This window comes from Urocampus carinirostris, chromosome 14, assembly GCF_059441175.1.
Source record: "Urocampus carinirostris isolate Australia breed hairy pipefish chromosome 14, RoL_Ucar_1.0, whole genome shotgun sequence".
In the NCBI taxonomy this organism is placed as follows: domain Eukaryota; kingdom Metazoa; phylum Chordata; class Actinopteri; order Syngnathiformes; family Syngnathidae; genus Urocampus; species Urocampus carinirostris.
The window spans coordinates 4,440,848-4,453,746 of record NC_142362.1 but is presented as its reverse complement, the minus strand read 5'-3'; the positions used below and the strand labels follow the sequence as shown (position 1 = coordinate 4,453,746).

General features: G+C 38.0%; 1 protein-coding gene across 20 annotated transcripts in view; it reads left to right on the top strand.

Annotated features, from left to right (window-relative positions):
- The window catches only part of lrrfip1a (leucine rich repeat (in FLII) interacting protein 1a), a 50,347-nt gene that overhangs the window by 30,333 nt on the left and 7,115 nt on the right, over window positions 1-12,899 (top strand). For 18 of the 20 annotated variants that reach the window (XM_088352434.1, XM_088352450.1, XM_088352442.1 and 15 more), the window contains 9 exons: window positions 767-793; window positions 864-989; window positions 1,072-1,143; window positions 2,933-3,103; window positions 5,046-5,138; window positions 5,274-5,366; window positions 5,500-5,592; window positions 6,825-6,966; window positions 8,484-11,386. In XM_088352434.1, coding sequence (XP_088208560.1) covers window positions 767-793; window positions 864-989; window positions 1,072-1,143; window positions 2,933-3,103; window positions 5,046-5,138; window positions 5,274-5,366; window positions 5,500-5,592; window positions 6,825-6,966; window positions 8,484-11,017 — 3,351 coding nt within the window. In that variant the 3' untranslated portion in view covers window positions 11,018-11,386. Of the gene's footprint in view, window positions 1-766; window positions 794-863; window positions 990-1,071; window positions 1,144-2,932; window positions 3,104-5,045; window positions 5,139-5,273; window positions 5,367-5,499; window positions 5,593-6,824; window positions 6,967-8,483; window positions 11,387-12,899 lie in introns of those variants that run through there. The other 2 variants (XM_088352453.1, XM_088352440.1) reach the window with 2 other exon arrangements.

The window sequence follows — 12,899 nt, the reverse complement described above, 5'->3', positions numbered from 1 at the left end:
TTATTTGGACATTGCTTCTTGTAATCCGTTCGTTTCACCAGATCATTTCCGTTTACAAATAAACAGAATCGTAAAATGATTCCCAATATGGTCGTTAGCCCTCACCTTTCGATTGACACCTTTTTCATGATGAGGGTCTGTTCATGCTTGTTTTATTTATGTACAAAGCGCAAAGTTCCATTAAACATGCGTCTTCCTGGACACATATATTCCACTTGTCTCACTCTTACCTTTTGCTGCTCCTGCGCCCCCTGGCGGTCGTTAGAAAAATGCATAAATTAGCTGCATCATTAATAAACCGCAGGGTTGAAAGTATTCATTCCATTATCCTACCTGATTTAGTTTCTTTAGTCTTTGTCATATGCTATCGTATTATGTTTTTATCACTGATTGATTTTATTTTGTTATTAATTAATGTTATTTTAGACCTTATTTTCTGTTGAAAACAAAGATATTGGAGAACAATGTTTTTATCTGAGCCTTCCTTGTGGCGGCCCCCCGTAAATTGAGTCTGTGACCCTTTGATTTAGTCCAATTATTGTTTTTGTTTATTTTTTTGTCTGTCGTTCCAGCGTATTTCAGATATTGTGTTTAAGACATTCAGAAATTTCTGCTGCATGTGATGAGGATTTTCTACAGAAATTTGACATTTGTCATTTATGGCTTGGATTTGAAGTGCTGTACATAAAAAAATGTTTTTCTCTTGTCTGTTTCAGAGATCTGCAGCCTTCATATTTTTCTGACTTTGCTTTTTATGTGTCCACAGGTAGATGATCGGGATTATCTTGAGAAAGTAAGTAGCATGAAATCAAACATTAAACAGGTCGGACTGCCTTTTTTATTTGCATAACTTACTTTTTTAGGGTTCTCGAGCGGCTTCTGTTTTATCAGCGACTACTCTCACCTCCCTTGGCGGGACTTCCTCCCGGAGAGGAAGCGTGGAGACCTCCATCATACTAGATGCTGAAACGGCCACAAAAGAAATAAAGGTATCGCCACACATCATCTGTTAATATTAGTAGGCACCTTCCTTCCTACTTCTCTCGCTAACTGCTGGCGCTCTTTCACCAGGAAATTCATGAACTGAAAGATCAGATTCAAGATGTGGAATCCAAGTACACTCAGAACCTAAAAGAAGTCAAGGTATAAGGATCTGGGACAGATCTTTTTCCTTTATGCATCCTTTGAGAATCCGGAATGTGATTAATACTGCCACAGAGAAGCTAAAAACGCCAGGATATTTTACCTTAACACTTTATCAATTCCACATTATCAGAACTTTAGTTATTGAACTCAAGACTCAGATCTTTAATGACCGGATAGAATAAAATCATTTTTATTGTTGTTGATAACAATGTTGGGCAGAGAACAGTTGATGATTTCTGGCTGAGCGAATCACTTTACTAACTCTACTGATGCTTGCAGGAAATTGTAACGATATAAACTCGGCTAAAGCTCTGACAGCCTGTTTTAGAAGTTTCCCTCAAAGAGCACTGCAGAAATTTAATAAGATACTGATTATTTGTTTCACCTCTGTTTGATGAGGGAATACTCCAAACCCTAATGACTACAGGCTTTGATGAGCAGGAATCTGCAGCTAAGTATGACTAACAGTTTTCTATATGTGATCCCCTCTGCCGAAATGAGTCGCAAGTATCAACGTTCTAATTTTAGCTACAGGCCGATTAATGAGAGAAAAAAACGAGGAAAATCATGAAAATATCTTTTTTTTTTTCCATTTTTAGCTCTTTTGAATTCATTGCCCTGTTTCATAATCCACATAAATTTGGAAAGTAACAAAATCAGGGATTGTAGTTCAATATTTACGATTTTAGATTAAAAAAATCAAAAGTTCATTTAATTTTTATCTAAATAAATATGTGCTAAAAATGTTTTTCAGTCCTGTCTATTTTTTTATATATGTGTGCCAATGCCTTTGTTAAAATTCAACTTTTAGACTATCCCTTTAACTGTAAAAATGCCCATATCTTCAAAATAGTTAATCATAAAGCTTTGACTATAGTATCATTTTAAAGCTCATTTATTATCCTTACTAGTGTCTGAAATAACGTGTGCCCGGACGCCCCGGGCGTGCATCTTTTACGTCGGGCGTACAACTTACAAAACGTCTCTGCCCGGGTGGATGACAACTTTTTCGAGGGAAAAAAAATCTTTGTTTTTTGTTTTTTATTTTTTTATTTTTTCAAATCAAATGTTTGCTTTATTCCGATTTTAAAATCTTCGTTCGGTTTGGAAATTTCAGAATTTCGGTTAGTTTGGCAATTTGCATTCTCGGCAGCCAATCAGAAGCCTGCGTCGAATAACTTCGTGCTTCCGGACTTTCCCGAGCGTTATAAGGTCGTACATTTGCATATCATTTTCCAAAGTAGATGCACAAAGAACACTAGAAAAATGGATAAGTGGTTAGGAATCGAGCCAAAACCTCAGCCCCAGAAGAAATATTCAAAAGAAGCTAACAAAATTGATGACGCTACAAAACGTAAACGTACATGAAAAGCATCGTGGAAAGAGGAGTTCACGTGGCTTGTAGCAAACGACGCAACGCAAACATTGCATGAATGGGGATGAGTTAATACAGGTACATACTGATGGAAAACAGCTGTCATTTACATGCAATGAATATTATAAGTAGATTTATAATAAACTTAATTTTAAAGTGTTGTTCAGTTATATATTCTGATTATCAATCCTTAATACTTTGCAACAATGTTTGTTTTTTTTTTGTTGTTTTTTTGCGATGAGTCGTCTTATTGTCTTTCAAGTTGTGAAAAATTGGGCAGGCAACTTTTCAGAGTCCGCTAACTTTTTGTCATGAGTTTCAGACACTGTCCTTACCAGTGAAAAAAATGTACATTTGCCTCACTGTGACTCATTTCGGTCGATCAAGTTACATATCATATCTCACATATAGGAGGCCTTAACCGAAGTAGAGGAGAAGTACCGCAAGGCCATGGTGTCCAATGCCCAGTTGGACAATGAAAAAAGTAACCTGATGTACCAGGTGGACACACTGAAAGACTCGCTGACTGAACTCGAAGAACTCCTCTCCGAGTCGAGGCGGGAATTCGAGGACAAAGTCAAGGTAGGACTTGCGGTCGTCACTATAATTGTGTTACAATAAATCCCCAGGATATGATGTGAATACTCCATTATCCGGCGGGCCAGTTATCGGATAGGCTGATTATTGGCATCTATATTTGGGAATTTGATGGATATCTGTACCAGCCCTATTTTTTTTTTAATGTTTTTTTATTCGTCGGGCCGATTATCAAGCCACAGAATACAGCTGAGGCTCTCGTCTTCTCCTGCCCTCCTTTATTTTATTTTATTATTTTATTTTTCAACACAAGGATACTGCTGGAAGTGTGAATTTCCCTACGGCGATGAATAAAGTATCTATCTATCTATCTATCTATCCTCTCCTGGCCTCATCCTCCCTTCCCCCTTCGCTACCCAACTTTAGTTTGTGTGTTTGTGATTGAGACCGCATTAAAAACACGCTAAAATTGAAGGCTGAGTGAAAGCTGTTAAAATTAGTTCTTAAATCTGGCTCTGAAACAGGAGTGCCCACACTTCAATTTGCCAGCTCCGTTGAAATTCCCATTGCTTTATGCCCTTTTTTAAGCCATCTTGGTAGTATTGCATTTGTATTTATTCTTAAAAAAAAAAAAAAAAAAAAAAAATCGGGGGGCTATTAAAGTTTTTATGTGGCTTTATTTGAGTTGCTGCGAACCCTAACTTTATTTTCTGCACTGTTAGTTTTTGGTTTGAGTGAAAGAATAGTCATGTTAGTTGTTAGAATTCTAGGCTTTTAAAGTTTTATTTTAATTCATTACGAATCATATTTGTTTATTTTTGCATTCTTAAAAATGTGTTACGCCAATTTTTAAGCAAATGAATATCGGCTCCAAATATATGTTATTGGCCTCCCCTTCATACAAATAATCAGTATTGGCACTTAAAACGCACATCGATCCATCCCTAGTTAATACTTTCTGAGGTGGGGGTTGTAAAGTTAAATTGCTGTATAGCGGGGGATAATAACCAATGGTAATCTGCTAATGCGTTCTGAAAACCCATAGCTCAGATAATAAAAATATATATAGGAAGTTTTACTTATATTACATATACGTGTACATGAATAGGTTACATTATAAATACATGTATGTATGTATGTATATATGTATGCATGTATATACTGGAGCCATATCCCCCTAGTGGGAGGTGGCTAGAGTCAAGAACACATTGACATCCTTGACTCTTTCTGGGAGATTGATACAGAAGAGGGGATTCCCAGCCCCCTCGCTCAACCCAACTGATGTGTGGCCACAATACCAATACATATAAATACATATACATGTAAAATTAAAATGGAATTTGATTTACTTATGTGTGATGTGACTTAAGCTGGTACAGGAGACTTACTGGATGGATCCATAGGAGGAGACAGCAGATTAAAAACTGATTTAAGTCATGTCAAGTCATGTTTATTTGTGACGCCCTTAATCACGAAGAGTCTTAAAGGGCTGCACAGACCACAGATAATTGCAGACCACAGACTATTATTACACCATCGCCTGATCTCAAACCTACATGAGGGAGAAGGAAAACTCAAAAACCTCAAGTCATGTTCATTTGTGACGCCCTTAATCACCAGGAGTCTCAAGGGCTGCACAGACCACAGATTATTGCAAACCACAGACTAAGATGACACCATCCCTTGGTCTCAAACCGACATGAGGGCAAGGAAAAACTCAAAAACATGTCAAGTCATGTTTAATTGTATACCCCTTAATTCTCAAGGAGGCTTAAAGGGCTGCACAGACCACAGATTATTGCAGACTATTATTTAAAAACTTTCACAAGTGAGGATTGACACCCCCTTAGATTTCTTTGGATCGCCAACTTGCCAAGTCTTCACAAAGCAAAAAAACATATCCTTTGAATTAGTTTAATTAGTTCTATTTCATCTGATGTCAGAGGTAGAGAATGTTTTTCAATTAATTAATTTCTAATCCATACAGGACTTCGAGCGGGAAAAACATGCCCATACCGTGCTTCAGTTCCAGTTCAACGAACTGAAAGAGACATTGAAACAAAGCGAAGAGCTGTTAAATGTGAGTAGTTACTCGGTCTTGGTAAAAAAAAAGTGGAATCACTTGCATGCTGGGCTTTCATTTCTTACACTTTTCCCTTCTGACACAAACCTTTTCTTTTTTTTCCGTTTCACCTGCCTTCTTCTACCGCCGTAGGAGACACGTCAGTTGCGTGTGAAACAAGAGAGTTTTCTTAGAGAGATCTCTGATCTACAAGAGACGTTGGAATGGAAGGATAAGAAAATCGGGGTACTGGATCCCTCTCTAAACTTTTGTACTGCACTCACCTCGGTTGCATGAACCTGACCACACGTTTCTTACTTTTCTCTTCTGACTCCCTCGACACGTTTTGCTTTCCTCTCCTCGATGCCAATCCGCTCAGGCCTTAGAGAGACAGAAAGAATACACGGATGCAATCCGAACTGAGCGAGACGAGCTCCGAGAAGAGGTGGTGAAACTCAAAGATATTTTGAAGGTAATGGATTTGCTCAAGAGGTTTTGTCATACTGCTCTTGGGGAACTCTCACAGTTCAACAGAAAGTTTGCAAGGGAAATATTTTCAAAATGTATTTTGGACTTCTGGTTTGCTACAGTGGGGCCTCTGGTCCGATTTGGTCGAGTTCGGAATTCATTTTTCCTATAAGAAATGAAGGTAAACGCACTAATCCGTTATAGCCCATATAAAAACTTAGAGGGCAATTTTTTTTATTGAACCAGCGATTTAGTTCTCAACGTGTAGATGTATACGATACTGATATATAAACGTATGAGTAAAATTAGTCAAGGGTAAGTGCATTTAAAAGCTGAAGCCCCATTGTATACATATTTTGTTATGCGTGATATCAGTGTCTGAAACTTTTGAGAAAAAGTTAGCGGACACCAAAAAAGTTGCCTGCCCAGCTATAAAGTTGCCTGCCCCATTTTTCACAACTTGAAACACAATAATTCGACTAATCGCCAAAAAAACATTGTTGCAAAATATTAAGGATTGATCATCAGAATATATAACAGAACAATACTAAAATTAAGTTTATTATAAATCTACTTATAACATTCATTGAATGTATATGACATCGCTGTTTTCCATCTGCCATCAGTATGTATCTGTATTTACTTATCGTTATTCATGTAATGTTTGCGTTGCGTCGTCTGCTACAAGCCACGTGAACTCCTCTTTTCACGATGCTTTTAATGTACGTTTACGTTTTGTAGCGTCATACATTTTGTTTGCTTCTTTTGAATATTTCTTCTGGGGCTGAGGTTTTGGCTTCATTCTCTATTTTTCTTGTGTTCTCTGTGCGTCTACTTTGAAAGATGATATGCAAATGCACACCTTATAACACTCGGAAGAGTCCGGAAGCACAAAATCATTTGATGCAGGCTTCTGATTGGCTGCCGAGTATGCAAATTGCCAAACGAACCAAAATTCCGATATTTCCCCGAACCGAATGAATATTTCGAAATCTGAATAAAGCAAACGTTTGATTTTTTAAAAAATCTTTCGCTTTTTCTTTTTTTTCTTTTTTGAAAAAGTTGTCATCCACCCGGGCAGAGACGTTTTGTAAGTTGTACACCCGACCTAAAAGATACACGCCCCGGGCGTCCGGGCAGGCGTTATTTCAGACACTGGTGATAGGCAATTTTATTTGGGTGGAGATCTCTATCATGTCATACATGTGAGAAGATTCTTTGAACCTTCTTCCCCAGAAACACGGAATAGTCCTGGGACCCGATCTGAGCATCAACGGGGACGCCGGCGAAACCGAAACGGAGAATGCTACCGGCCAAGACGGTCTCCAGCCGGATCAGGGTTCGACAACCTCCCCATCTGAGGGGAACAGCAAGCTTGGTAAATCTTTGAAAAGGAATTATCCTTTTTTTCCTTTTTTGCATGGCTTTGCTGTAACCTTTCCAAATGTATGGTTCATTCGAAGATTAGTCATGGAACAACGAAAACATAATTTCACGTACCACTTACTGGATATGACATTTAGGCCATGATTGTTTTATTTGAATTTTGGCAATTTTACTTAATATGTTGAATTTTCACGCTTTCTCTGGTGCTTTTTGTCTGAATTTTGTGTCTTCAGTTCTTAGTTAAAATCTCTTAAAGTCATGTAGTTTGTCTTGAAGCGACGATTTACTCTTTCCTAGATTTATCTTTTAACAGTAGACCCTGGGATACGGTGTCCCCGCCTTACGACCTTTTCTTTTACGGTGTGGAATAAGATTTTCATTTGGCCCCTCTTTAAAGCATTTTCCCCACTATATGACATCAAGAAATTAGTCCGGGTGCCGAAAAACAGTTTGGACTTGTTATGTCTCCAAAATGCTTGCCTGGTTTTTGTTGACGTTACATAAGATGCTGGTCTGCTTTGCGTCAAGGCGTCATGCAAATGCTGATACGCATATATTATGCTGAATTACTTTCCACTATGCCTCTCTCATAGTCAAGTACAGAATCTTGTGTGCTTTGTAAAGACCTTTTAAGTTGCTTATACAATACGGTATTGTGCTATGGGTCCCAAGGCTAGCAGTGATACTATAGGGAGAAGCAAAAGCATGATAACCGTAAAAACAAAGCTTGCAATTATGAAGAAATACGAAGAAGGAACATGAGTCACTACACTATCATTCCAATGTTGTTATAAAAAATCATAAGTCGATAAATTTGTATTATTTTGAATAGTGGAGTCCCTACCTTTTTTTACCTTGTTTGCCTGGCAACTTGCTGCTACGCTCTTCTCTGTGTCACTGGTTTCTGTTTGCATAAGACAATACAGTGCCATCTCGTGGTCAAATATTACACACTGAGGCTTTAAAAATAAGGAGCTGATTAGAGAAAGGGAGTCTTCTAAGGGCAAGACATTCTTTGCAAGTGGAAGTTTTGAAATAAGCGTCTTACATATATTATTTTGTTATTTTTATGTTTTAACTGGGGCAACAAGTGTTTTGAAGCCATTAGCTTATTAGCTTATTAACATACCCCTGCTATACGGTATCTTCACTTGGTAATCGCCACCTCAAAAGAGATATATGTTGTATCTCAGGTGTCTACTGTAAAAACATTTCTACCTTTTCCTTTATGATTTTTCCTATTGCATCTCATACATCAAAAAACCTATAGGTGGCTCTGGTATTTGTGGTGTGGTAACTGAGGGAACTGATGTTGTTACTCCACCAAGATGTTCTGTTTCAACTCTCTGCCTTCTTCTTCTGCACCTCTTAGTTTTCTTCTTAGCCCTCCTCGTATGTGGTTCTCAAAATCAAACCGTTTTCAAGGTCTCCTATCGCTCTCCACCTCAAATTTACCTTTGAAAATGCAGTCCGCCCTCTTATCACTGTATGCTCTTCATGATTTCTCAGGAAGCTCAAAGGAGACCCGGTTGAGAAGTAGAGGAAGGCAAGTGGCAGATCAAGAACCTTGTGGAGAATTGTTAGAGGAAGGCGGGACCAGGTTCTCTCCAACTGATGGGGCATCAAGGCCTAATAAAAACAATGACAGTGGTCTTAGAAAGGACTTACTAGTTGCATCGACAGAGACAAAATGCATGGATGATTCCGTTCCAGGTCCTACATTTCCAGAAATTCTACCGACCCCTGGTGGGAGAATTCCACAAGTGAACTTTGGTTTAGAGGAGGACACATACATAAACCAAGAAAACGATGAGTGCGGGGACGTAACGAAAACTGAACCCTTTGAGCAGACACAGAACCTCCAAGAACATGAAACCACTTACCAAATAGAAGTTAATGAGTTAAAACCATGTCAAGAAAGAAAAGATTCTGAAACATGTCACCAAAATCTAATAGATTTTGAGTCTTGTCCCCAACAAGATACACAGGATTCTGAGTCAAGTTTCAAAGAAGGTGTTACAGATCCAGAATCTTGTCACCAGGTAGATGTTGATTCAGAATTATTTCGCCAAGTGGACGCCAACATTTCTGAATCGTGCCCGAGAGAAGATAAAAAGGGTACTCGTAAGGTTATAGAAGATTCTGGATCATGTCTCAAAGAAAGTCTGATAGACTCTGATCTATGTGCCCAAGTACAAAGCGTCAAAGGATTGGAATCTATTCTCACTCAAGATTCAGAATCACAAAATCAAGACATCAAAGATCCCGAATTATGTCCGCAGAGAGACTCGAAAGATTCAGAATCGTGGCCGACAGAAATCATTCGAGATTCTAAAACTCATTTACTAGTACAAATTACTGAACAATCCAAAACTCTTCCACTTGTATTAGATCCCGAATCCACAGGCCAACCGCCGCAGGAAACCGCAAAGGCTAGCAGCGACGATGCTGAGAAAAATGTAACTGATCCTGCCCCAAAGAGCGCTACTGCACCTGGGAAAAAGAAAAAAAAGAAGAGGAAAGCAAAAAAGAAAGGAGGCCTTGAACAAAATCAACAGGAGAAAAAGGAAGAAAGTGCTGCAGACCAAAAGGATATTCAGATACCAGCCACGGGAGCAAATTTGGGAACCAATGCGTCTTTACTCCTGCAGGAGTCCCCCGTCGAGACAGTTTCACTCCCTAAGTCACTTGTTCCAAAAAAAACTGAAGACCACATTACCAAAGTCCATAAAGAATCTGTTCAGAGTTCCGATCTTACTTCTGGTTTAGAAATCTGTGACTCAGTTTTAGTTGACCGAGGTACCACTGTCATTTCCAGCCAAGGTGACGTCACTTCATCGGATATTGCCCGTAATGAAAATGAAACAACTTCTGAAACTCAAAATTCTGATACAGAAGATAATGGAGCCAAGTTAGAAGTCCAAAGCCAGGTTGAAACAGCCCATAGTGAACTTCCAGACAGCCAGAATCAGGTTTTTATGAAGTGCAGCTATATCGGGGACAGTGTCTTTGACCCGGTGTTGCCTGCTGCGGAAAATTCAGATATGGAATCTTTGGATCCCAATAAGGGGGAGATAGTCATACAAAATCAGGATACTGATTCTCTTTTGTGTGAAGATCAAGTCATTGGCACAAGTCAAGGTGACCAGGAACTATCTTGTTTCACCCATCTGCAAGACATCAGAGACTCTGTGATTGTTGATGACGGAGGGGAGAAAGAGCTGCCCTTTGATTATGATGATCATGTATCTGGCACTTGCTCAGAGAAAGCGAGATGTGCTGAAGATCGAGGAACCAGTCAAGGTGACCAGGAGCAATATTGTGCCACCCCAATTCAGAACATTGAAGACCCTGATAATGTTGATAGCAAAAACAAGAAAGGGCGGCCTATTAATTTGGATGGTATAGATCATGCCATTAGCACTTGCTCGGAGAAAGCCACATTTGATGAAGATACTGGATCTGGTAAAGGTGAACAGGAACTCTCTTGTGCCACCCACCTGAAGGACATTGAGGAGTCTGAGGATGTTGATAAAGGGCTTCCCTTTGATTTTGACGACACGGACATTGACAGAGCCTTGGAGGACCTGATAGTAAAAAATCCGGAGATAGTAGTTGAAGAAATCCTATCAGATGAACTACAGGACGGAACAGAACCCAATCCAGAGCAGACAGAAGTTGAGATGGCTCTTGAAGCACTTCCTGATGAATGCAGTAATACGAATAACAGCAATAACGAAAACCGAAATAATGGAGAGGTTAAAGGAACTACATCAAATCACAATCATCGACAAAACCCTTCAGAATCTCCTCTAGATCATTGCAGAAGTTCAGACAACACGAATGAAGGAAATATTTTAATTGCCGGAGATCCTGCAACCAAAGACCAAGTCCCACCTTCGCTTGTTGAAGTAGATAGCATTGAGAAGGTTCAAGATTCATCCCCACCTCTCCAAAGCAGAGACGCACTTTCTGGAAAAGACGGCAAGAAAAATGTCAAAAAAGGCAAAGGAAAGGGGAGAGATGACTGCAAGATGACCTAGCACTTACATTTCAAGCGACAACATGCTGTGTACTTTTTCTTTTTTATAATTTACTTGAATAAAGTGCTAGCTCTTTAGCTTATCGTTATCAACTTGCTGTTACATGTTCATATCTTTTTGATCTTTTCTGGTCCACATTTTTTGTCTTTGCTATTCGAGGTTCTTCAACTGTGCGTTGTCGGAAATAAGCGTGTTTAAAAATATACGGTTGCAGGTGAAAATGAACCTTCTTTATGTTGTTTGTACAATTGAATTGATTATATGATTGAAATAGACATCAAATTTTGCGAGTTGCAAGCTAAATGTCACTGTTTTTTTGTTGTTGCGCTTCAAGAATGTGTGTCCAAAATAAAAAGATCAAAGCAAAAATGTACATTTACTCACTCACAGAATGTTGAAAAAGTTGGAAATGTTATCCTGGTTAGCGTTTGGGTTATTGTTAGCGTGTTGCAAGATAAAACTTACATCTTTTGTTGCACTTACTGTAAAAAAATATCTACAGTCGACAATAGAGAAATCAATTCAAAATTGTACATTTATTCGATAAAAAAATGTTGAAAATGTCATCCCAGATAGCGTTAGCCTCTGTGTTAGCAAGTTGCTAGCTTAAAAAGTCACTTTTGTTGCACCTAAAAAATGTATTCTGTCTACAATACATAGATTGAACCAAATAAGCAAATTAAATCACTTTCAAAATAAAAATGTTAGAGTTGTTATCCCTGTTAGCGTTAGCAAGTTGTAAGCTAAACTTACTTACCTAGAAAATGTTGAAACTGTCTATGCATGTTAAATTTTTAGCTTCTTTTTCAAATGTTTTTGTCGAAATTCTGTCGGGACTAAACCTATAAAACGATTGTGTTTACCATTGTTGGTTTTAAAAAAATGAGTTGAATGGCACATACCGTATTTATTTGTGTATAACGCTCACTTGTCTGTTTTTTGATTCAAATCTGTGTCAAATTTTGTTTCACATTTTTCAGTACAAACTAAGTGAAAGTGAAAATCTGTGCGGCCATGATTAAAATCATTTATTGACCACGTAAACTAAGTACACGATACCCACATAAATGTATTCAATGTCCTTAAAGTCTGATTCAGTCGTCAGAGAGTTGTTTCTTTTGTGTTTTTTTGCCTTTATTTATATATTTCAGGAAGACTTTCTGTGTTTTTCCATTTTATAATATTTGTCTCTGGTACCATGAATAAAAAAGTGGTATGATGGGATCAAATCGAATGCTTTTTCATATGTCATTTATGGTTTAGCGTAGGGGTGCTCATTGTAGATCATTGAGGTAGTACTGGTGGATCTCAGGAATGAGTATTCAGTGCTTTGTATTTGTAGGGACACACTGCCATCTAGTGGTCAATTTAGGATCTCAGTATGAACATTAGTATTGCTGATGCAATGCAGTAACAAATAGGAGACCTCCAAAAGTTTTAGATGAAAGGTTTATTGCAATGATACCAATGTTTTTATTTAAATAATTACATTTTTTGTAAGTATTTGATGATTAAGAGTTCAACTTAATCTTCAAATGTGAAAATGCATTAACGTTTTTCTATCTTGAAATATATGAACTTGGACTCCGATGCCTTACAAATTCAAAAAAAGAAATATTGATTAAATTACTGTTTAGGTATAAGTTCGGCATTTCATATTTTTCAATCAGTTCAGCTACCATTTTGTGCGATAACAAAGAAGAAATATGAACTTGATTTTACCAATGTATTACAATTATTTTGATTAAATGTATTTGATTTGTTTAAGCGTTCAGCGAGAAAAATGTTGTGTGCATTCAATTAGATATTTTTTTTTGAACTGTTAGACCGCCCTTGAGCTTAATTCGGTTTAACCAAGTCATTAAATGTACAAAGAACAGTC